The sequence below is a fragment of the Lepeophtheirus salmonis genome, chromosome 1 (assembly GCF_016086655.4).
Source record: "Lepeophtheirus salmonis chromosome 1, UVic_Lsal_1.4, whole genome shotgun sequence".
Taxonomy (NCBI): domain Eukaryota; kingdom Metazoa; phylum Arthropoda; class Copepoda; order Siphonostomatoida; family Caligidae; genus Lepeophtheirus; species Lepeophtheirus salmonis.
In genome coordinates this window covers 39790571-39816636 of record NC_052131.2, presented here as the reverse complement: position 1 = coordinate 39816636, position 26066 = coordinate 39790571, and the positions used below count along the sequence as shown (strand labels likewise).

The 26066-nt window shown below is 31.3% G+C and overlaps 2 protein-coding genes and 2 long non-coding RNA genes across 4 annotated transcripts; all 4 read right to left on the bottom strand.

Moving 5' to 3' along the window:
• Positions 1 to 6465: 6465 nt before the first annotated feature.
• On the bottom strand, positions 6466 to 7250 carry LOC121128070 (uncharacterized). The gene is made up of 2 exons (XM_040723638.2): positions 6904 to 7250; positions 6466 to 6837 (listed from the first exon to the last, which is right to left on the bottom strand). The coding sequence occupies exons 1-2, from the start codon at positions 7080 to 7082 to the stop codon at positions 6606 to 6608; spliced, it is 411 nt and encodes a 136-aa protein (XP_040579572.1). The 5' UTR covers positions 7083 to 7250; the 3' UTR covers positions 6466 to 6605.
• A 3993-nt stretch (positions 7251 to 11243) lies between these two features.
• On the bottom strand, positions 11244 to 12072 carry LOC121128081 (uncharacterized). Its single transcript, XR_011784366.1, has 2 exons — positions 11682 to 12072; positions 11244 to 11615 (listed from the first exon to the last, which is right to left on the bottom strand). It is a non-coding gene; the product is annotated as an uncharacterized lncRNA (long non-coding RNA).
• A 2099-nt stretch (positions 12073 to 14171) lies between these two features.
• LOC139906919 (uncharacterized) lies at positions 14172 to 15818 on the bottom strand. Its single transcript, XR_011783120.1, has 2 exons — positions 15409 to 15818; positions 14172 to 15275 (listed from the first exon to the last, which is right to left on the bottom strand). It is a non-coding gene; the product is annotated as an uncharacterized lncRNA (long non-coding RNA).
• An 8100-nt stretch (positions 15819 to 23918) lies between these two features.
• Positions 23919 to 25087, bottom strand: LOC121128110 (matrix metalloproteinase-9-like). Its single transcript, XM_040723710.2, has 5 exons — positions 25036 to 25087; positions 24727 to 24897; positions 24476 to 24646; positions 24225 to 24395; positions 23919 to 24153 (listed from the first exon to the last, which is right to left on the bottom strand). The coding sequence occupies exons 1-5, from the start codon at positions 25073 to 25075 to the stop codon at positions 23984 to 23986; spliced, it is 723 nt and encodes a 240-aa protein (XP_040579644.1). The 5' UTR covers positions 25076 to 25087; the 3' UTR covers positions 23919 to 23983.
• Positions 25088 to 26066: the final 979 nt, after the last annotated feature.

Genomic DNA, 26066 nt, shown 5'->3' with positions numbered 1-26066 from the left:
TAGATCCTGCGTACGTACTTACTCCCTTGAATGTACTACGAATGGATAATATAATTGATTACTTTAAAAAACTTTTTCACTCTTAAAATTGATAAAACTTGTGATTTTAATTTTTGTGAGAATCTCATCTCGTTGTCCCAGGATATAGAACAAGCTATTGAAAAATGTCAAATATATTATGTTTACATAAGTTTCCATCGAATCTCAAGGAGAGAGATAAATGAATAAAGGTCATATATAAAGTGAGGGCCGACAATCTTTCAAATACCAAGAAACCTCTTGTACTGATTTGCTTGAATATGTAAAAGATGTGCCTCTCTCAATCATCATAAATCTTATATATAGTAGTTGTTTTGGAAAGTAATTTCCATAAAGACACTACGAAAAAAAGGTAGAATCTGAAAGTTAATTAGGTATTCAGAAAGCAATCATTCTTAATTTTCTACTGACACTACTCAGGAATGCAAGTGGAAGTCTAGATAATTATAAAATCAAAGAGGAATGCAAATTTGGTCATAGTTTCTGTAAAGCAAACATCAATGCTGGAAAATGTTTTTTGCATAAAAGATACGTTTTGTTACAGAAAACGAGGGATCTTGTTCGGCAAAGTTTTTTGCGAAAAAAAAAATTATAAGAAAAATTGTTCTACTCATCAAAGAAAAATATCAAAATAGTATGATGAATTGTAAATGGAGGTCTACCGATTCATTGGAATCGGCAAAGAATCGGTATTTTTGGAAGTATCGGAATCTGTTATCGTAATCAGCTCAATAATGGCGATTCCACCCATGCATAATTATTTATAGGGATAATATGACTTATTTGAGTTACCATACCAATCAATAAAATAGCCTGACTATACGACGTCGTTCGAATGTTCGTACATTATTTTTGGAATTTTGGAATTAAAAAAAAAAAAAAAATTAGAATATTTCACAAATTATTTTTTTCTCAAAAATAAAATAAAATATTAAATTTTTGAGAAAAAAATACAAAAATCCATAAAAAAATTGCGAAGATTCAATTTCAAATATTAAGCTTTTTGGAAAAAAAAATCAAAAATCAATAGCTATTTTCAAAAAATTAAATTGAGGAAAAGGGAATTAAAAAAAGGAAGAACCTCACCATTATTTCATTTTGGTTCTTCATTCTCTTTTATGAAATACAATACACCTTAGATAAATTTTCAAAATAATTTAATTAATATCAATAATTAAATTCTTAGTTAGAATTAAGTTTTTTAATCTTTTTTGAAGAATTACATATTTTAGATAAATTATTTCTTTTTCTGTTTGAATGAATTTTACTAATGGAATCGAAGGGAAAATTTTTGGAAAACATATTGAAAAAAATGGTACATATATTAATTAAATTTGAACTCAAAGAATGGCCTTGATTAGATGAGTCCAGAACCAAATCAAGTCAGAAGAAAGAAATAGTTCTTTATCACCCTCACAAAAACTGATCTCGGATGAGACATACCAATTAAAGAACTAAATATTTATTCACTATTAAAGCTGTAATCCAGTAATTGATAAATATGTGCAGATAATAAATACATAATATCACTTGGCAAAAGGGCCCCTCTATCAATTTTATTTAAAAAGTCATCTTTTGCATCGGAATCGGATTTTTCAAACTCGATGTTTCTCGGCAAAAATAAAAATTCCTGACAGCAGAGAGATTTTTTCTTCAATATGGCACGAGTTGCATATCCACTGAGGTAATAAACGATACCATTGCGGCTTGATGGTAGAATGTAAAACCAAAAAACAATCTGACAGAATTGAAGTTAAAAATTTTTAACATCGTTATCAATTTCCTCAAATTTTTCAGTAGTTTCGGACGAGAAAATTTCCTTCATCTAGGATATAGATGTAATTACCACCCGAAGAAGCAGAGACGGACGAATCTTTCCTTCAATTTCCAGGAACTGTTGCAGTTAAGATGGTAATTGACACCTCCAAGTTGCCGATACCACCCAAATCGACGCTCTATAGGATCAGAATTGAATTTTCGAAGTAGAAGAAATTCAGCTTTCCCTACATTCAAAAGGTATTCCGCCAATTCAGCCAGCCCCAATTATGTTTTATGAGCTCCATTAGATATTTCCGGGCTCGATCTCTTTAAAGCAGTATCCTTGCAATTGATTTCCCATTTCTTAATCCATTCCGCAAATGAAATTAAAAAGCCTACTTGCTCTCCGTCATTTACTGAAATGGGTTTTAAAGAAGAATCCTTTTTGGATACATGAAAAGAAGTCCAACAAACATTGACACAATCTCAGACCCTCTTTTATACCTTCAAGACTTTTGCAGTTTTCTCTAAAGGCTGATATAGTCTTCGTGTTTTGTGTCATATTGCAGGGCATTAATTGTTGATTCGTGGAAAAATCCGACACACAAATTGACGTTACAATTTTCAATGTGTTGGGGAGAAATAACTTTATGACATAGTCTATTCGCCGAACAATTCGGTTCCTCAATAATATTCAGTATGAGTCGATTTTAAGTTTTCAGATAGTAGTTTTCTTTACTATGTGAATAGGTTTTGTTGTTATTTATTCTTGTTAGTCCACAAAAAGAGTAGCCCTTTCAACAGAAAGAAAAAGAGAAGAAAAGTAAAGGGATCTTTTCATTCCTTAAATAGGTAAATGTATAAAATAGGATTGGATTCCATATAGTATTCCTTGATCAGTGTAACTCCATCTGAATAATTAAATTAACATTTACAAAAATCTATATTAATAAATATTTCATGAAGAAAAATTTATATTGGAAATCCTTAAACACAATATATGGTAACCCTGAAACATCCAAAAAAACATTGTTAATTTTTTGGTTGCTGTAGATTTTTCTGCTAATCCTCTTTATTGTGCAGACCTTTGTTATTGTTCACCTCCAATTCAATCTATTTATATGATGAATATTTTTAGCCGTAAGTAAAATTAGTCTTATAGAAAAATCAATAATATAGTTGATGGGTCTTTATATATTTATATATGTATAAATTAGGAGGAAGATTGCGAAATACATAAATATCTTATTGTGTAAAGTGTAGTGTTGGATAAGTCCTAGGACTGATTACGTAATCAGTCTTCCCCTCTCCCTTGTTTTTTATATTTTATCGCTCCGATCTATTTTATTATTCTACGAGCATAATGACCAATACATCGATCCTTTAGTCCTACAAATCTTTATAGCTATTGTTCACTCATAGCTAGGATTGAATAATATGGGAATAAAAAATATAGGTAGATAGCATAATAATAAGTTCTAGACACACACGGCCTACTTTTAACTTCAGCTATTTTGTCTCTTGAAAGAGGTTATGTTAAACAGCTGAAAGGAAATAACTAGTAAATTACTCAAGAGAGTCCTCCTGGAGCGTGACTCTTACTTCTTCTGAGAGTTGCAACCTTACTTCTACTCTTCGAGTTTATTGGTATTGTTCTGGTAGTAATTGAACCTTTTCTAATCAAAATCCTGTCATTCTTTGGCTACATTGAAATAAGGAATAACAACAAATAATATACTTATTTAGTCATTCTATTCGATTTCGAAGAATGGAGAATCATCACATTTTCCTCTCAATAGGATGTTACCACTGAGGAATCTTCCCTGTGTGTTTGGCTTAAAAATACTTTTTTGTTTTATACTTTCCTATTTTTAGATCGATTTAGACTGTTGGAAAAGAATTGGCTCATTTTCAAAATCCAAATATTAAAACTTATTAAAAAAAAAGTTGAAATTTTTTGAAGAAAATCCAAAAATCCACAGCTATTCACATCAAATTTCAAATATTCTTGTAAAAAGCAAAAATGTCTTAATTTAGAGAAGATTTACTCGTTGCACATAACTAATATTGACTTTTCCACAAATATTATTATTTTTTTGTTTCTTTTCCCTTTGATTAATTTAAAAAACAAATCACTCCGGTTTAAGGGTCCAGACAAATTCAGTTAAATGCTGGTTGCTCAACCTCGGTCTTAAAGTAATCAAAGTATAAGAGGTAAAAGTAAAAGATAATAAGGATCAAGAGTATCAAGTATAAGATAAAAAGTAGTTTATAAATTATTTTAAGGGCTGAGACAAGAGAAGCGGTGTTATTACATTAGTGTCAAAAAGATTGAATGCATCTTTTGTTGTAAAGGAAGTTTTTCAGTCGTATGATTGGCACAAAATTATGTTATCTAATGGTAATTACTGTTTATCAGTATTAAACGCTTAAGCCCTAACGAAAAATTGTTAACTTTTTTTGAGTCAATTATAAACATTAAAAAATGATGGCCCTTACTACTTCTTGGTGACTTAAATGTGGATCGAGACAAGGATGGTTACTACCGAAATAAGCCCATTCTAACTTAACTTAGTAGATGTTATGAAGGTCGAATCTTCAAAGGAAACTGTTTCCTGGAGGAGGAGGCTAAATTCTTCAAGAATTGATCATGCTTTCGACTCACCTTCATTTTTGTCACGTATTAAGACTGTCAAGTATCGTCTTGAACATAGTTCAGATCTTAAAATAATTGAAAAGGAATTCAACAGCCTTTTGGGAACTCGTAGTTTCAAAATATAAAAATGAATTCTTGAAGAAGAGGGGTTTTAAAGGACCATGAAATGAAGACTTGTGGGCTCTTTTGATTCAAATATTTCTGAAAAGCAGAAAAAGTTTAACAGGATACAAGTACTCTGGATTTGGAGTTAACTTTAGAAAGTGCAAATATATGTCGATGATGTAACTATTCATGTGGAAGGGAGGAATTTAGAATCACAGTTGAAGAAGAGGATAGATATTTTACTTTCGTTCTTCGCTAGAGAAAATTTTTAATTGCTTCTGTAGCAAGATACGCAGCTTTTTCCTTAAGGATTCACCGTTACAAGGATAAAAAATGGAACTATTCTGCAAAATTTGTTTATTTTAAATTTTATAATTTTCATACTTTATTTACCCATATTTTGTAGTGGTATACTTTAGTATTTTTAATATAGTCTGTAAAAAATATAAGTTGTTAATATTCTAGAGTTGGGCTTTGATCTAAAATATTAATTTTAAACTATAACGTTTATTTAAGATTAACTTTATCATTTTATTTTTACCTTGATGTATTTATTATTACTTCGCCCTAACTATTATAATGATAATTTTAATAAAAATCAATAAAAAACCATATATCTGTTAAATTTCTAATATTTTGTATTTAAATTCGCATTATTAATTAAGTAGTCTGTCGGAGCTGTCCCTTAGAGTCCGAGTTCTACTTTAGGCTGAAAACTTTTTGATCCCTAACCTCTCATCGGAGATTCTAGCATAATATAACTCTTTTGGCATGGCGTGGGTCTGTCTCAGCTATTCTCTCAAATTCCTGCGAACGAGCAGGTAACACGATTTGATGTCGTTAAATCTGCTACGTTAATAGGTTTGAGGGTAAATCAATCTTGGAAGGCGATGATCACTCAGTCTTGTCTTTTTGTGAAACAACACTAATTTGCTCGACTAAAGGTTTACCTATCTCCTAATTCAGCTAGTCACAAATGTTGAAAACTCTGGACCAAACGAAGTGAAATGGATACCCAAATACTTGTAATGGGCAAATGAGTTATTAAGCTATTCTTTGGCTCTAGTTTTTCTTCTTTTTCCTTTAATTCAATTCTATCTATAATTTTGAGTCTATTCAACTAAGTTGGCCCAAAAGAAAGCATGGCGTGTGGCCAACTGATACAGGGAACCCTTCAACTAATAAATAAAGATTGAAAAAATCACTTAAGCTTGTTAAAAAAAAGGAAGAGAAAAATAGAATTTATGTTACATATATAGAGTTTTACTATTTTCCTTGGATATCATATTCAATTAGAAGCTTTTGTTAAAATAAACATAACTGATGGAGACTTTGTTAATCAACATTCTAAATTATCCACAAAGAAGGAAAAAATCTGACTCCACGTTATTAAATTGAATTTCTTTGCAAAAACATAATCAAGAACCCTACATTGATCTAATATTTTCATTTTATTTTGCTCTTTTTACCTCCCTTTCAAACCTTCGAGCTATATACCAAAAATTATTAAATTAAATAGATGCATTAGCTTCAAATTTGGCATGGTGTCTTAAATTATGCTTAAAATAAATAATGCCAGATGAGTGCAGACTTCAGAATTTTTTTTTAATCCTTACTCATCAATGCATATTTATTCCTATCCTTGATTTTCTGTAAATCATTTGAAAGCTTTTGTCAACATTATAGTCCGGTTGTACCAACTCGACTATATGCTGTCCTTTCAGGCTTGGACATATATTTATCTCGAAACCTCGTTACAATTTAATCTAAGAATTAATCAAGTTACTGTATTAATTATACTTTGAAGATGGGGTAATTACCGAGATGAATCTAAAAGGCAATGTGAATACAATATTTTGAACCTGTTCATAAAGAAATCAAACCCAAATCAGTATTTATATACAAAATTATCAGGCAAGTTGAAACATTTTATTACATTTAATGATCACAAGTACTTTTTCTAAGAAATGCATTCAACATCAATTATTGATTATTGTTAAAATATAGAGCTCCTTACAATAAAAATAAAATAAACAGATAAATGGGATTAAAAGACGCCATCGGCGACATTCTTGGATGGAACGGAAGAGGCAGGGGAGGAAGCTGATAATGGAATAAATGGAGGGAAAACTGATCTGCAGATAGGAGAGTTCTCAGCTGGAGTGGCACAGGCGTGATTGGACCAGTAGCGTCCCCTGAAACGTTGGGATACCCGAAGATCAGGACATGGGCTAAATCCATCATATTTGACATAACACCACTGAGCTCCATTGGTAGTGCTATAAAGTAAGAAGAAAGAATGATAGATTATACGTATATCTCGGATCTCTATCCAGTTGCCTTACCTCCTGCAGTTTCCGTATGTTCTTCCTCTTGAATCTCTGAACTGTAGAGAAATGCATTGGCAATTACAGTCATCTCCTCCAGGAGCTGGAGCTGCAGCAGCTGCTTTTTGGATATTTTGTGAATGAGAAAATCCCACAAGGACTGCACTCAAAATAAGAAACTTGATTCCAAGACTCATGATTCAGTTTGAATAGAAGTTGTTTGGAGTTGAAGAGAACAAAATGATATAAGTATCTCATTAAATATACCCAGGACCTTTTATATGAATCCATATCTGAAGATTTAAAAAAAAACCATGTTGCGTTATGATAACTTGTCGGATTTATAGAGAGGGGAAATTCGATTTTTTTAATTGGGATTTCCCTCTTAGTATCTTCAAGAATTGTTCATGTATTATTACGTACCTACAGGTAGTAAAAGTAGTTTTTATGGGAATATTTTAACCATGCATTAAATATACAGGAGGCCCCCTTATAACGCACTGTTTAGGAATATTATGACTCCGCGTTAGCGTGTTATATTCTCTTTCAGATCGCGTTTTTTTATATTATAATAATGCATTATAAGAAACTAGACATGGATGTAAACAATAATTTTTGTAGTTGGTGATGAGTTCGTTCATACTTTGGCTATTTATTCATAAAATAAAAGGGTATGATTTTGCATTAGGGGGAGTCTCCTGAGAGTATCTTATTTTCTATCTAGACTTTAAACTTTTGTTCATTACATATTATACAAGCTTGCAATTAAAAGTGTTGCTGAATAAATATTAATTAAGTTACGATAATTTAAATTTTACAGTATTGAAATGACCGAATTAAATATAAGAAAATAGCCGATTAAAATTAAATTTTACAAAATTATATATTTCTAATCAGTTTGTATTTCTGATTGGTTTTCATCCAAGAACATGAAAATGACCTTTATAACACAAAAATTTTGGCTTTGTGGGCTCCAGAGACCAACATTCCATACCTTATCAACAAATTTAGACACCTTAATAAATATACAAAAATATTTTTTTCAAGCAACAAATCTTAAATAACTTCGGAAGTTTTAATTTTTCTTGTTGTTATAAAGTTTTACCAGGCCAACTGTTATTATCAAAAATATGCAAATTTTCATTAGTTTAGAGTAATTCTTTTTACAATGTTCCAATGAGCAAGAACAAATGTTCTTCAGCTATTTTGTCTCTTGAAAGAGGTTATGTTAAACAACTGAAAGGAAATAACTAGTAAATTACTCAAGAGAGTCCTCCTGGAGCGTGACTCTTACTTCTTCTGAGAGTTGCAACCTTACTTCTACTCTTCGAGTTTATTGGTATTGTTCTGGTAGTAATTGAACCTTTTCTAATCAAAATCCTGTCATTCTTTGGCTACATTGAAATAAGGAATAACAACAAATAATATACTTATTTAGTCATTCTATTCGATTTCGAAGAATGGAGAATCATCACATTTTCCTCTCAATAGGATGTTACCACTGAGGAATCTTCCCTGTGTGTTTGGCTTAAAAATACTTTTTTGTTTTATACTTTCCTATTTTTAGATCGTTTTAGACTGTTGGAAAAGAATTGGCTCATTTTCAAAATCCAAATATTAAAACTTATTAAAAAAAAAATTGAAATTTTTTGAAGAAAATCCAAAAATCCACAGCTATTCACATCAAATTTCAAATATTCTTGTAAAAAGCAAAAATGTCTTAATTTAGAGAAGATTTACTCGTTGCACATAACTAATATTGACTTTTCCACAAATATTATTATTTTTTTGTTTCTTTTCCCTTTGATTAATTTAAAAAACAAATCACTCCGGTTTAAGGGTCCAGACAAATTCAGTTAAATGCTGGTTGCTCAACCTCGGTCTTAAAGTAATCAAAGTATAAGAGGTAAAAGTAAAAGATAATAAGGATCAAGAGTATCAAGTATAAGATAAAAAGTAGTTTATAAATTATTTTAAGGGCTGAGACAAGAGAAGCGGTGTTATTACATTAGTGTCAAAAAGATTGAATGCATCTTTTGTTGTAAAGGAAGTTTTTCAGTCGTATGATTGGCACAAAATTATGTTATCTAATGGTAATTACTGTTTATCAGTATTAAACGCTTAAGCCCTAACGAAAAATTGTTAACTTTTTTTGAGTCAATTATAAACATAAAAAAATGATGGCCCTTACTACTTCTTGGTGACTTAAATGTGGATCGAGACAAGGATGGTTACTACCGAAATAAGCCCATTCTAACTTAACTTAGTAGATGTTATGAAGGTCGAATCTTCAAAGGAAACTGTTTCCTGGAGGAGGAGGCTAAATTCTTCAAGAATTGATCATGCTTTCGACTCACCTTCATTTTTGTCACGTATTAAGACTGTCAAGTATCGTCTTGAACATAGTTCAGATCTTAAAATAATTGAAAAGGAATTCAACAGCCTTTTGGGAACTCGTAGTTTCAAAATATAAAAATGAATTCTTGAAGAAGAGGGGTTTTAAAGGACCATGAAATGAAGACTTGTGGGCTCTTTTGATTCAAATATTTCTGAAAAGCAGAAAAAGTTTAACAGGATACAAGTACTCTGGATTTGGAGTTAACTTTAGAAAGTGCAAATATATGTCGATGATGTAACTATTCATGTGGAAGGGAGGAATTTAGAATCACAGTTGAAGAAGAGGATAGATATTTTACTTTCGTTCTTCGCTAGAGAAAATTTTTAATTGCTTCTGTAGCAAGATACGCAGCTTTTTCCTTAAGGATTCACCGTTACAAGGATAAAAATGGAACTATTCTGCAAAATTTGTTTATTTTAAATTTTATAATTTTCATACTTTATTTACCCATATTTTGTAGTGGTATACTTTAGTATTTTTAATATAGTCTGTAAAAAATATAAGTTGTTAATATTCTAGAGTTGGGCTTTGATCTAAAATATTAATTTTAAACTATAACGTTTATTTAAGATTAACTTTATCATTTTATTTTTACCTTGATGTATTTATTATTACTTCGCCTAACTATTATAATGATAATTTTAATAAAAATCAATAAAAAACCATATATCTGTTAAATTTCTAATATTTTGTATTTAAATTCGCATTATTAATTAAGTAGTCTGTCGGAGCTGTCCCTTAGAGTCCGAGTTCTACTTTAGGCTGAAAACTTTTTGATCCCTAACCTCTCATCGGAGATTCTAGCATAATATAACTCTTTTGGCATGGCGTGGGTCTGTCTCAGCTATTCTCTCAAATTCCTGCGAACGAGCAGGTAACACGATTTGATGTCGTTAAATCTGCTACGTTAATAGGTTTGAGGGTAAATCAATCTTGGAAGGCGATGATCACTCAGTCTTGTCTTTTTGTGAAACAACACTAATTTGCTCGACTAAAGGTTTACCTATCTCCTAATTCAGCTAGTCACAAATGTTGAAAACTCTGGACCAAACGAAGTGAAATGGATACCCAAATACTTGTAATGGGCAAATGAGTTATTAAGCTATTCTTTGGCTCTAGTTTTTCTTCTTTTTCCTTTAATTCAATTCTATCTATAATTTTGAGTCTATTCAACTAAGTTGGCCCAAAAGAAAGCATGGCGTGTGGCCAACTGATACAGGGAACCCTTCAACTAATAAATAAAGATTGAAAAAATCACTTAAGCTTGTTAAAAAAAAGGAAGAGAAAAATAGAATTTATGTTACATATATAGAGTTTTACTATTTTCCTTGGATATCATATTCAATTAGAAGCTTTTGTTAAAATAAACATAACTGATGGAGACTTTGTTAATCAACATTCTAAATTATCCACAAAGAAGGAAAAAATCTGACTCCACGTTATTAAATTGAATTTCTTTGCAAAAACATAATCAAGAACCCTACATTGATCTAATATTTTCATTTTATTTTGCTCTTTTTACCTCCCTTTCAAACCTTCGAGCTATATACCAAAAATTATTAAATTAAATAGTGATGCATTAGCTTCAAATTTGGCATGGTGTCTTAAATTATGCTTAAAATAAATAATGCCAGATGAGTGCAGACTTCAGAATTTTTTTAATCCTTACTCATCAATGCATATTTATTCCTATCCTTGATTTTCTGTAAATCATTTGAAAGCTTTTGTCAACATTATAGTCCGGTTGTACCAACTCGACTATATGCTGTGTTTTCAGGCTTGGACATATATTTATCTCGAAACCTCGTTACAATTTAATCTAAGAATTAATCAAGTTACTGTATTAATTATACTTTGAAGATGGGGTAATTACCGAGATGAATCTAAAAGGCAATGTGAATACAATATTTTGAACCTGTTCATAAAGAAATCAAACCCAAATCAGTATTTATATACAAAATTATCAGGCAAGTTGAAACATTTTATTACATTTAATGATCACAAGTACTTTTTCTAAGAAATGCATTCAACATCAATTATTGATTATTGTTAAAATATAGAGCTCCTTACAATAAAAATAAAATAAACAGATAAATGGGATTAAAAGACGCCATCGGCGACATTCTTGGATGGAACGGAAGAGGCAGGGGAGGAAGCTGATAATGGAATAAATGGAGGGAAAACTGATCTGCAGATAGGAGAGTTCTCAGCTGGAGTGGCACAGGCGTGATTGGACCAGTAGCGTCCCCTGAAACGTTGGGATACCCGAAGATCAGGACATGGGCTAAATCCATCATATTTGACATAACACCACTGAGCTCCATTGGTAGTGCTATAAAGTAAGAAGAAAGAATGATAGATTATACGTATATCTCGGATCTCTATCCAGTTGCCTTACCTCCTGCAGTTTCCGTATGTTCTTCCTCTTGAATCTCTGAACTGTAGAGAAATGCATTGGCAATTACAGTCATCTCCTCCAGGAGCTGGAGCTGCAGCAGCTGCTTTTGGATATTTTGTGAATGAGAAAATCCCACAAGGACTGCACTCAAAATAAGAAACTTGATTCCAAGACTCATGATTCAGTTTGAATAGAAGTTGTTTGGAGTTGAAGAGAACAAAATGATATAAGTATCTCATTAAATATACCCAGGACCTTTTATATGAATCCATATCTGAAGATTTAAAAAAAAACCATGTTGCGTTATGATAACTTGTCGGATTTATAGAGAGGGGAAATTCGATTTTTTTAATTGGGATTTCCCTCTTAGTATCTTCAAGAATTGTTCATGTATTATTACGTACCTACAGGTAGTAAAAGTAGTTTTTATGGGAATATTTTAACCATGCATTAAATATACAGGAGGCCCCCTTATAACGCACTGTTTAGGAATATTATGACTCCGCGTTAGCGTGTTATATTCTCTTTCAGATCGCGTTTTTTTATATTATAATAATGCATTATAAGAAACTAGACATGGATGTAAACAATAATTTTTGTAGTTGGTGATGAGTTCGTTCATACTTTGGCTATTTATTCATAAAATAAAAGGGTATGATTTTGCATTAGGGGGAGTCTCCTGAGAGTATCTTATTTTCTATCTAGACTTTAAACTTTTGTTCATTACATATTATACAAGCTTGCAATTAAAAGTGTTGCTGAATAAATATTAATTAAGTTACGATAATTTAAATTTTACAGTATTGAAATGACCGAATTAAATATAAGAAAATAGCCGATTAAAATTAAATTTTACAAAATTATATATTTCTAATCAGTTTGTATTTCTGATTGGTTTTCATCCAAGAACATGAAAATGACCTTTATAACACAAAATTTTGGCTTTGTGGGCTCCAGAGACCAACATTCCATACCTTATCAACAAATTTAGACACCTTAATAAATATACAAAAATATTTTTTCAAGCAACAAATCTTAAATAACTTCGGAAGTTTTAATTTTTCTTGTTGTTATAAAGTTTTACCAGGCCAACTGTTATTATCAAAAATATGCAAATTTTCATTAGTTTAGAGTAATTCTTTTTACAATGTTCCAATGAGCAAGAACAATGTTGTAGAACACATAATTAGTTGTCGATTGCCAAGAAAAACATTGTCTTAGTGGCCAGCATTTGCACAAAGTACGTGAAAAAGATCGATATTACATTGCTCCTTCGCTTGCAATTATCCCAGAAGGTCATTGGAGAGCAAAAGCAAAATTTTGAATAAAAAAAATATTCATGGAGATGTTTAATATGTAAACTGATTTAAATAGCGAGGTACATGGAAAATTTTACAATTTGGTAACGATCTTTAGACGTAAATATTCGAGTAAATTTTGGGCAATTGAACTTTTGGATCCAGACCCATTCTATTTTTAGTCTTAATGGGACCCTAATTTGAGAGGCAGCATATCTTTAATCAATATAGTGCTCTTTGTTTCTTAATTAGGAAGATTAAACTTTCCTAAATATTTTTATAAATAGTGAGTGTATTAAATTAAAAGGAGTTTAGACATATGTATCTCTTACGTCTAGCTTAAATAAATATTTTTTTACTAATTTTATATTTATTTTAAATATAAAATATAAATATTTTATGACTTCATTACAAAATTCTTATTTTTACATTTTTATATTTGCAGATAAGTCTCTCCAAACCCCTTTTCCTCCACAATATCGTCTCTAATCGATCCAAAACAAAATTAGTTGTCACAATCAAATCATTTCATATGGATTTTCATTACCTAGATATTTGATTTCATTCAAATATCACTGTTGGCGTCGCCTTCAATGATGATGTGATTTATGACGTCTATGAAAACACTTTATATATGCCTATATAGTTTTGTAAATCCTGTGTATTTTTTACTTGGCCCCTTTTTTTGGAATTGGTAATCTGAATAATGAATTTTCTATTCGTCAGCTGTTGTCATTGTTATTGAACGCCTGAGTAGTGAATTTCTTCTGCTACTATTCTATTTTATTCAAAACCTGATTGAACATTCGTGTGTGCTCATAAAAGATGGAAAGAATCCTTGAGGATTTGATGCATAGCTATAATTGTAAGTCCTTATTGGACTCGGAATAGAATTGGGGATTGACATTGGAGTCATTCTTGCCAATGCCCTTGTTTATTTCTTTCTCCTCCTCCCATGTCACAGCTGATCTAATAAAACGTTATAATGGCTATGCTACTCTCCTACAAAACATTCTTCAAATTATCATGCTTCAGTGCTGTTGATTTTTTCTTTTAAAAATGTACAATATACCATGGAAATCTGGAGCACCTGGAAACAGACTAGAAAACACGTGTTCCGAAGGCTGCCTTAGAAGAAGTTCAAGAATAAGTTATTTTCTTAATAAAAATATATTAATACGGTTTTTCAATACAGGTTTAAAGAGTTTTATTAGTTAAAATCTATAAATATTTATTCATAATAGGACAATTAATAAGAATTCAAGACTAAGTAAGCTGCAATATATCACCAATATAATTATATTAATTATTTCAAAAATAGATGCACGCATCAGAAAAATTAATGTTCATAACTTAAAACAGATTGAAGTTCGGCAACCTTTATAGATTTGAGCTTGTCTTCAGGTGATCTTTTTTATGTCTTTCTGTCCGATGTTGTCATTGAGTTGAGAAACCAAATTTTAGCTCATCACGTTGAAGAGGATTTGTGATGTCTTACAAATAATGCTTCACCATTTTTGACCTTGATCATACACAGTATCAATTATTGCTTCGATTTCCTAGTTTTTGAGCTTTTTCTTGACACATTATGGTGGATTTCTTTAATATGAGCAAATTTAGGATGTAATGATGATTTAACTCCTAGACATTCAGGAGAACTTGGTACATGGAACTGTCAGGCGATACGACTTGAAAATTTGAACATAGAGGGCCGTACTAACATTTTGCAACAGAATACAACCAGAAAGAAGACAAGGAAAAAATCTCCTTCTGTTGGTTTTCTTGAAGAGTTATATCCTCTATTCTATGATGAAAGACAAATTTGAAGAATGAATCGGCTCGAAGTCTGGGGATACAAGTAGTTTGTTCAACAAGCACATGAGGGTTTTATATGTCTCTTCATTATTCAAGAACTCTTTGATCCTAAATGCGCAGCAATGTTGATTACTTTAGTTACTATCTTGAAGGCATTTCGAAAGGTAAGATCTTCTTGGATTTCGAGAATAGCCTTAATATCAAGGACCCTTCCTTCAGTCGTTTCCAGCTTAACAGAGGCCAATTTGGGGTGGGGGTCAAGGAGTATAAATACCGATGGTAATGTTTCAAGTAACAAGTTATCATATAGCTCGTTGACGGTTAGCGCCTCTTCTTCTCCAAAAAAAATTGGCGCTCGTTTTCGATCTTGAGTCGTAGGCCACTAGCAGATGCTCAGGTGGGTCTAGGAAGAAGCAGAGGAGAAGAGAGGTAGAGCAGAAGGTCTGGCCACACTCAAGGCAAAGCAACCTTTTTCAGTTTCCTGAAAAGTTAAGTAATTCAATTAAGTACACATGTCGATGCATGAATTAGTTCTATATTTTCATTTTAGACTAACTTAGCCTTTTACCCAAAGCTAGATCCTGTTTTTGAGCTTGTGCCCATGAGAGCCCTACCTTAGTTTCAGTTACCCATTAAGTTGAAGACCACTGCCCTGTCTTTGATCTACGGAATGGGTAATGTAATCCGATTTCGTGAAATGGAGGCTACATGGTCTTGAATTCTTAGTAATTGTCTATATTTTGAATTCACTTTGATATGCACTTCTGTCTTGGAACAGTCCTCTCCCGTTTGGATTCAAGTTCCAGATTAGGAGACACATTAAAACCAGTAAAACTATGTTAAAGGATCTTAGGAGTCTTGGGGGTGCCGTCATAACCTTGACGATGTCCGGGGGCTCAGCACTTCCATCCCATCACCTTAAACTTAACAGTGGCGATCGGAGTCCTGAAACTATAAATATTAAGTATAAGTATCTTTCACTAGCGAAAACAATTACTAATCAATTTAAAAAAAAATCCGTGTCTTGGAGCCGGCGCGCTTTTTATTAGTCTACATGTAGTCCAGATAGCTCTAGATGTCTTTGAATATAAACACAATTTTCATCACTAACTATTTACCAGTATGAAATAATGCTCGCAATAAACTGTAAAAAAAATGTTTTATTATTTCGTGAAGTATTATAATTTATTAAATGTTTCTTATTATATTCCATAGTATGTACATAACATCTACGAATATTTTTGAATATATTCAAATGGTATATATATATCCCTTCGCTTTTAAGTAGTCGTCATTAGTTATCTCATCGTAACCATTATTAATAGACAATAGTATAAACCCTAAGTTATTTCCTTGGGTGTTTGTTCATCCCAGAGACTGAAATATTGCCGTAATATCGTGTGTGTATGAAATTCTTTGATCTCCTTACTAAGTTTATAAATTATTATTGTATTATATGCTTCCAGTATTCAATTTAGGGGAATAATGCTTCTTTTCTTTATGAGTTATGAACAACTTTTGGAATTAAAAATCGAAGTTTTAAATAATGTTTTGTACACTGTCAAATAATTAAGTTTCCCCAGAGATGAAAAGGGGAGTTACGACATCTCTCATTCTGAATAAAGCATGTCTTTTTTATAAATATAAAATATTGTGCTCGGACACTTTGCCAAAGTCAACTTGTCATAAATATATATTTGATGATAATTTAATACTATGTAATTATGATTTCTATTCATGCTACTCCAATTTTGAAAGATAACATTTTTAATTATTTTCCACGAATTTCAATGATTCAGTGTTCATTAATTCATTATTGTATCTAACTCTATCATTATTAAGATGCTTTGCCCTTGGAATAAAAACTTACACAGACAACGAACAACAAATTAAATTATATATTTTTAAATTAGTAAGGTAACACCGTGATTAATTAAGCGGTGTTCATTTTTTATAACGGTTCTAATTCAACCTCTGGAGCCTTTTCATACTCAAATGACAAAATTAATTACCCCTTAATGATTTGGGACTATTATCGTTCAGTCATTTTTTACCAATTTAAAAGGGTGTGCGGTAAAATGATTGTAGTAAAAAGGGTTCAGACATAATAATTGTGGTAATATCATCTTGTACATTTTGATTGTGAGACACAATGACTGTGTGTTATTATAGGGAATTCAATGGGGTATTTGATGCTCAGGGAAGCAGCGGTGGTTGAATTGAAACTGCCTTGAACCCCCAGATTTCATATTCATCATTATCTTGCAATAATACTACTCACAATTATCTTGCTCAAGATGATTTTGTTTCACAATCATATTACCCACAATAATTTTGTCTCACAGTCAAAAAGTATACGATGCTATTACCACGCAATCATATTACCACAATAATTTTGTCTACAACATTTTTACTGCAATCATTTACAGTGAACCATTTAAAAGTGCGATGAATAAAACTGATGTAATTTTTTTTTAGTTTTTAATGAAAACCCTTATATGTTATTCATTATTCACAGTGATAAAGAATATCATAGCTTATATCTCAAAATATATTGCATGTTTTAATTATAAAAAGTCCTATTAAAAAATTATGTGTATTCAAAGATTTTGGTTCGATTTTGTATTGTTTAAGTGATCTTATTTTGCATGGTAGTTTAATAACAAATATACAACATTAATATTGTTAAAGATTTCATTGTAAATTTCATATTTTGTATTAAATAATAATAATTAATATAAAATCTAGTGCTCCCTACATAATATAATACCGCCCTTCGTACAAATTCAAATAAAATAATCCTTAATTATATTTGAAATACTTAAATTACCTACTTGTCATTAATAGATCTCTTCATAGTTGGATCCTGGAGTAGACTTTACACTCTTATGAAGCTTGGTAGTTTTCTATGGATGAATTTTTATCGCGTTGTTTCTCGTGAAATACAGATGTTGGCAAAGTTAACTACAACTATAAAAAATATATTATTTATATTTTACAAAATTTAATATTAATTTACTAGTAACTATTTTTAATTATGAATTCATTTATGCTAATATTAGTAGAAAAACTTATTCATTATATACAGGGGATCTGTGGATGGACTAAAAGGGATGTAGCCCCTACCAAATCAATAATTTTTTAAAAAGAAAACAATGCCTTTCTGAAAAAAAATATAATCCTACAAATGCCCCTGATACATCACATAAACGAGTAATTTTATATAATTTGCGGATCTTTTTATAAATTCACGAAACCTCTTACATTTTAATATGGGAATTAAATAGATCTATGACTTAAGAGCAGACATGAATATTGTATGTTCTTTAAAGCGGGAGAGGCTTATTGTATTTGGCAATCCCAAAGTAACTAGAAATACAAGGTATGTCAATAACATGCATCGGACCAGCACTCTTTTTCAACTTGTTTTACAGTACCGATTGATAGTCAATATTTTATTGAAATAATATTATATTAAATTAATAAATTGATATTGTGACTGATGATGGAGTACCGCAATAAAACTTGGTTTTGTACAGTTGCCATTTGTGGATCACCTAATAATGTGGTTTACCACGATTTCCCTAAGGATTGCTTAAGGAGAAAGATTTGGGGAAGAGCCTGCCATCGAAAGGGTCGTATTGGAAAGACAACCAGAATTTGTGAAAATCATTTTGAGGAAAACAACTATGAGAGAGATTTAAGGAATGAACTATTGGGCTTGCCTTTAAAAAGAAAATTAAAATCGGATGCTATTTCTTCCAAAAATCTTGTAGCACGAGAAAAACCTCTGCCGACCCCAAGTGAGAGGGAGCAAAGGTATGTAAAGAACATTTTTTGTCTATTCCATTTTGAAGGCAAATGAAGAAACAGCTCCAATCCGAATTATTTTGAACCAATTGTTGTTCCTTATGTCTTTGAACTTAAATTTGTAGAAGCATCCGTTCAAATGCCCTTGGAACTAGCTGACACATTGTCTCGTAGCAAAGCAAAAATATACCATCCTCCACTTAAACTTATAAAGCGAAAACGACCAATTCATACACTCAAGCGTGCGGATCCCTGACTTTATAAATAACTAGATCAACCAAAGGAAGATCTCCTGTTTCAGAAATTAAAGCCTCGTAGCAAAAAAAAAAAATTACCAACTTCAGGAAACTGTTAAAATCCTCCAATCGGAGAACAGAAAGCTAAAATCTGGATAATATTTTCAAGAGTCAATGAAAGGAGAATTTGAAATAAATTTTAACGTAACAACAATTCCTAAATTAGTATTTTATCTCTCAGCCATTATATTTAACATATCACTGTTAAGAAATAATCCATTCCAAAAAATTTGCAGATAAATCAAGCTATATATTTTCAGCTTTTTTAGTCATCATATTTCGAGACGGATTAACATCAGGATCGATCGTAGTCGTAAGCTATCAGAGGCCATTGGATAACCTAACATAATTTTTTTTTAGTATTCCACAAGTGAATTTATACATTAATATATGATCATGCTTCTAGCTACGTCCAGCTTACCTATCCATGATGATGTCAACGAATAATAAGTTCCATTTTATAATTCCAGGGATTCATTTTGTATCAGTGTGATTCAATCATCAACTCCTGAACACTTACATAACCAACAAAACAATTATCACTTTGTGAAATTTATTAAAAACGCGAGGAAATAGTTTCTTGCTTTAAGATTTATAATGATTTATTTGGTATATATGATATTCAAATCAGTTAGATCTATGTATAATATTGAAGGCCTTGGATAAACTGGTTTAATAAAATTTTAATATATTTACTTAAAAAATTCTTTCATATCGTGACAAAATGTATGTGGAACTCTTCCTATCGGAACACAAATTGAGCTAACAAATTCAACATTTTAAGAGATTGAGTCCAAATTTTTTTTGAGTTTGTGGTTATTTTTTCATTTTGCTGTCATGTATACTTAACCATGAACTACTAAAGTAATCCATGAGTTAAATATAAGTTACAATATATAAATATGTACTAGTTTTTGTTTTTCTATACCTTTGCTTCAATGACGTCACTAACAGTTAATCAATAAAAATGATAGTCAAGTGGTACAATATATTTGCTGGTATTACGGCCATTTAGAAAATAAATTAATTTTCCCAGAATTAGTTATAAATTCAATCGTCTATTCATTGAAAAAATCCGATGATCTTTCCAGATATCATGAAAATTTATATCGATACTATTTCGATACAATATTTTATTTTTGCAGGTAAATAATATTACTCTAATTTTATTTCTCGAATTGAGGTTATATTCATTCAAGGATTGATAAGTCCTTAGAAGCAACCCATTTTCTTCGACTATGATTGTTACTTTAGAATTGAAAAATAATGGGATTCATATTATTGGAATGGTTACTGATATGGGCCACAAAAATATCCGTCTTTGGATAGAATTAGGGTTATCAACTGATAAAGCATATTTTTCAAATCCATTCAACAATGACAAATCTATATTTGCGTTTGTATATGCCCCTCACTTACTGAAGATACTCAGAAATAGTTTCATTGATCAGGTCTAATTATTTCATCAAAGTCGATTATGGCGTTGTATGAAGATTTAAAAATGAAATTCAGCTTCCCTATGTATTGATATCTCGCTTAAATCAGGATTGCCCTGAACTTTTTTTTCCAGAAATAGATATAATGGTCGAACTAACTCTTATCCTAATGTTGTAGAATCAATAGATCGATTTTTCATACTGAACAACTGTCCAGTTGATACTTTGACTATGCAGCTCTTTGGACAGGAAAAACATTTAAGCAAGATACGTCTCGAGTGTGAAAAGCCTTATAATCGGCTGGATAATTGTCAACTTATGATAAAAGCCCCTTGCTCGATTTTCTGAGCAATTTTCAAAATTTGTATTAAAGTTAATTAAATCTAGGTAACTAGTTGGACGTAAATTTATAAATTCTTTTGTAGGAAAAAATTGTCTGGACTTGACCTTTTTGTCTTCTTTTACGATCTTCTGACATGACGTCAAAAAGTTTTTTGTTTTTTTTTCTAGTCCTAAGGTTTGAATCGATCGAACAAAGCACGTATAAGGACATTTTCTGGATGTGCAAAGAAGGAATTTGTCTTAAATGATACTAATTTTTTCATTTCTTTCTTCAGAGTTGAGATGCTGGTAATAGGTCATTACCAACACCTAAACACATCATGTGGTTCATGATAATTTTTAATTTGGTCAACTTTACATAATAGCGAACACTCTACTACAGTTAAAGGCTCTCAGAAAATATGCTTCACTCGTCTATCGCTGGACACAGGGTTAAAATGGACATGATATACTAAATAATTCAGTTATATAATGTCATAATCAACAACGAGAGAGGAGAGGTATACTATTGAAAACCCAAAATGCCATAAACTCCTTCTGCTAAGACGATATTGGTCAAAGTAACCTTTTAGAAGGGTCATTAAAATCAAAATAACTTATTTTAGTTAACTCGGTGTTGGAGGGTTCATTTGTCTTTCGTTTATTCTAAAGATAATTGATTAATATTGTAACCGTTCTTTGCTATACAACATTGGCTGGGAAGTTGTGATTATGGTAGGAAAGATTAGGAAAGGAGTAAAAATAAAGCAATTATTTTTGATACAAATACTAAAATTTGAAAAAACAGATTCTGTAAATACTTTAATCAAAGTTTGAGCAGTTTATAACAATTCTAAATACCATTGAAAATAAAATATTATTTTCAAAGAAAAATAACTTTTGTAGCTTAATAGTTTTAAAATTTATCAAAACCAAACAAAGGAGAAGGTACTTATTAAAGTTTTTAGTTACATGTATGCATTGAGAAAAATGTAGTCGTTATATATACAGAAGAATTGTACATGACAACTCTTTTTGTATGCCAAGCTTGTAATACTTGAGAATATTGGCTGGAGTTTTAAGTTCAAATACAGGGATCTTTTCTACAAGCACATATCTCATTTTCTGGCCATAGTCGCAAAATCCAAAAATCAATAATTGTTAGGATGGAGGCGTAAAGACTAATAGTGTCTCATTTGCTCCATGTCCAAGTGAGTGTCGAGGAAATCATGAAGGTCATAGGGTGCTCCCAGAGTCTTGCTTACAAGATTAAAAGCATGGATCAGAGATCTCCTGCCACCATTATACGCCAGAAAATTGAAATCATGGAGGACGTCAACACCGCAATCTGGATGACCTTAAGGATTCGTTGAACATCAGTTGGGGACATGTGTGAGGCCTTCATCAAGAAGAGCCGCAGCGCTTTTATGCTCAGGGTAAAGGCCATGGTAGCAGCCAAAGGAAATCATTTTGGAAAATTAGAAAGATTTTTAATAAAGACGTCTGTGACTATGTCTCAATTTTGAACTCCTTTTCGTTCTTGAAAAACACATTCTCACACACTGTACAGTAGGGCACGACTTCTACTTATTGCCAGGCCAGGTGTTCTATATTCACTCGTATAATGGAATAATATACTTTGTTGATCTTTTCCATTAGTAATTTAATGAACGTCACGAAACATATTGTCCCTGGATATTGGCGACTAGCTGTGATAATCAACACTTTATAATAGTTTACAATTATTTTTAGTAAAAAATGCAACACCATCGTAAAATTACTCCTGTGGCTAACTTTTGAAGAACTACGGAGTATAGTTTGGAACTGGTTGATACTCAAGAGGAATTGAACAGATTATTTGGTTAGAGTTAAGGACGGGAAGTGAGTTAGGTCTAATATTAATGATGATCATTATGTTCACGATGAACAAATATTACCATTTAACGAGATTCTATGCGCTTAAGGTCATATAGGATTAAAGCTTCTGTTTATTTTGTTGAATAAAATTATATTGTTGATATAAGTAACATTATTCTGCATTTATTTCTTAACATATATATATATATCTATTCTGTTATTTAAAATTTTATGTATAATTACCATTTCGAATCCTATAGTGTAATTCCAATTTTAATTACTAAAGTACAGTAATTTTTACAGCCCAATTTGTCTCAAAATTGGCCGTAAAATCGTTTTTTTTTTGTTTTCATAAAAAAATTACTAAAATTGAATTTAAGCATTCCAAAATGTTTCACAAAGAATTTTAGCTCTAAAAATACATCCGAAAAAGTTTTAAGATTGTGTATCTAGACTTTATAGAAGCTGATATATAGATAATACTGTAGCTTGAGTAAAAAAGGGACGCAGTAACATAGAATGGGATTGCTGAATTATAACAATAAGCCAGTTTTCCATGTCAAAGAGAATGCTGAACCAGTACCCCTGGCTCTTTGCGAGAAAGTCTATGATGAGCTCACTGAAATTAGTGAAAGTAGTATTTACATAAGATTGGTACCTTCATGGAATTCGAAAAATATTCTACATGAGGATAACATAAAAATAGTGATTGGGTAAAAAAAAGGAAAAAATCAATCAAATTCATTTTTTACTTCATCCTTCATGACCGGAAAAAACAAAAATAACAAGCTAAACTTCATGAATGATAATTCCATTGTTGTCACAGTTTTAAACCTTGGTACGAATTTGTGTGCCCATATTATTTCTCTGGTGATTAATTAGCAATTATCAGATTACATTGAACAGAGTTTTGGACAATATCAAATGCTGGTAAGAGCACACTATTTCATCTAAATAAGACAACTTCTTCATGTAAAAAATAATTCTTGGCTTAGAGCTTTTTCAAATATACCAAAGTTCCAATATCAGTTCCAGAATATTTGAGGAAGCTAATAATAAACACTACTAATAATCGAGATTTAAAAAAATTTGAGAATGAAAATAAATACCTCAAATAAATTATGAATTTGTGTATTCCCCTCTTGATTAATGGGTGCAGATATAATTTTATAAGTGAAGTTCAGAACTTAGGTAAAACACAATTTTAATTACTTGTCTTCCAAGTATTATCAAGTCAAAGGGCTTAAATACAAGTCAAGCCTCAACTTTTTGACGGATAAGAACAAGTTAACTCACAAATTGTTAAAAAAGTCATGTAACTGGAGACATTAAATCGTTTTATATGGATATAAAATCACATGTAAACACACAAAAACTTATAATCTTAGAAAAAAAAGATTGAAATTTATATTAGAACTTATATATTTTGCTAGCTAAATAACCAAAATTAAAGTAATATTTGTACAAATTTAGCAATTAGCATTACAGTTTCCAAATTGAAAGGCTTCCTTGGTTTCATGGAGTGAAGTAGCACACCATTTGACTCCATTATTGTCCACATCCGTACATTCATTGTACGTTATTCCAGAGTAAATAAATGGGAATATACAAACAACATCTTGAGTGGTTTTACAATTATCTAAAATAGTGAATGACCAATTTTAGCTCAACATGTTGTTACTAAGGGTATATTAAATCATATGATTTTACCATTGCAATCCGAATTACAGTTTCCATAATTTTGGGCTTCTGAGTTGGCATAGAGTGAAGTAGCACACCATTCCACTCCATTATTCTCCACATCCGTACATCCATTATAAGATACTCCAGAGTAAATAAATGGGAATGTGCATTTAACGTCTTCAATGGTTTTACACTGTCCTAAAATAAAAAACGACCAATATTAGCTCAATAAAGTTTTACTAAAGGTTTAACAGCATGTATTTCTTTATTAGTCTTACCTTTACAATCTGAATTACAGTTTCCATAATTTTGGGCTTCTGAGTTGCCGTAGAGTGAAGTAGCACACCATTCCACTCCATTATTTTCCACATCTGTACATCGATTGTAAGATACTCCTGAGTAAATAAATGGGAATGTGCATTTAACGTCTTCAGTGGTTTTACACTGTCCTAAAATAAAACACAGCCAATATTAGCTCAATAAAGTTTTGCTAAAGGTTTAACAGCATGTATTTCTTTATTGGTCTTACCTTTGCAATTCGAATTACAGTTTCCATAATTTTGGGCTTCTGAGTTGGCATAGAGTGAAGTAGCACACCATTCCACTCCATTATTCTCCACATCCGTACATTCATTGTAAGATACTCCAGAGTAAATAAATGGGAATATACAATCAATTTGTTGACTGGTTTGACATTTATCTAAAAATATGAAAATAATGTAATTAAAGCCAAGTATTATTCGTTTGTTATGCTCATACAAAAAAAAAATAGTTTAAATGATAAAAATGAAAAAATAAAATTAATTTTTCAAAAAGATTAGAATATAATTATCATTACCAGGAGTAGTTGTAGTTGAGGCTCCAGTAGTAGGTACCATTGTAGTTGATGCTTTAGATGTGGGGGACATTGTAGTTGTTGGGACCATGGTAGTTGATGCATCAGTTGTGGAGGACATTGTAGTTGATGCATCAGTTGTGGATGACATTGTAGTCGATGCATCAGTTGCGGAGGACATTGTAGTTGATGAATCAGTTGTGGAGGACATTGTACTTGGTGCATTAGTTGTAGAGGATATTGTAGTTGATGCATCAGATGTGGAGGACATTGTAGTTGGTGCATCAGTTGTGGGTGGGATTGTAGTTGATGCATCAGTTGTGGGTGGGATTGTAGTTGATGCATCAGTTGTGGAGGACATTGTAGTTGGTGCATCAGTTGTGGAGGTCATTGTAGTTGGCGCATTAGTTGTGGAGGACATTGTAGTTGGTGCATTAGTTGTGGGTGGGATTGTAGTTGTTGCGTCAGTTGTGGAGGACATTGTAGTAGGTGCATTAGTTGTGGAGGAGATTGTACTTAGTTCATCAGTTGTGGAGGACATTGTAGTTGATGCATCAGTTGTGGGTGGTATCGTAGTTGCAGCATTAGTGGTAGGAATCATAGTTGTAGATGTTGTCGTATTTTGAGCTAATATGATTTTACAAAATAGAAGATATTAATTTAAAATTAAATAATATTTTCTTTCTGTAATGTCTGATATTAAGGAATTGAAATAATCGACTGACTAATCTTGGATGATTTTTAAAATGTCCAGGGTACAAAAAATATTCATTTCAAAATAATGGATATATGCCAATTCATTATGAATTTACTTACAGAGTGTTCTCCTCAGTTGCAAGATACATAATACTAAAACAATCAAACTTAACCTCTTCATGATGGATCAATGCTGACTTGATTGAAAAACTCTGAAATAGTATGAATTTATATGATTATTTTCTTATTTATCAATTAGATACATCTGTTTAATTTTTAACTATGTAGATATGATAAGTTATGATTAAATTGTTATATATCTTATATGTTTTTAGGTC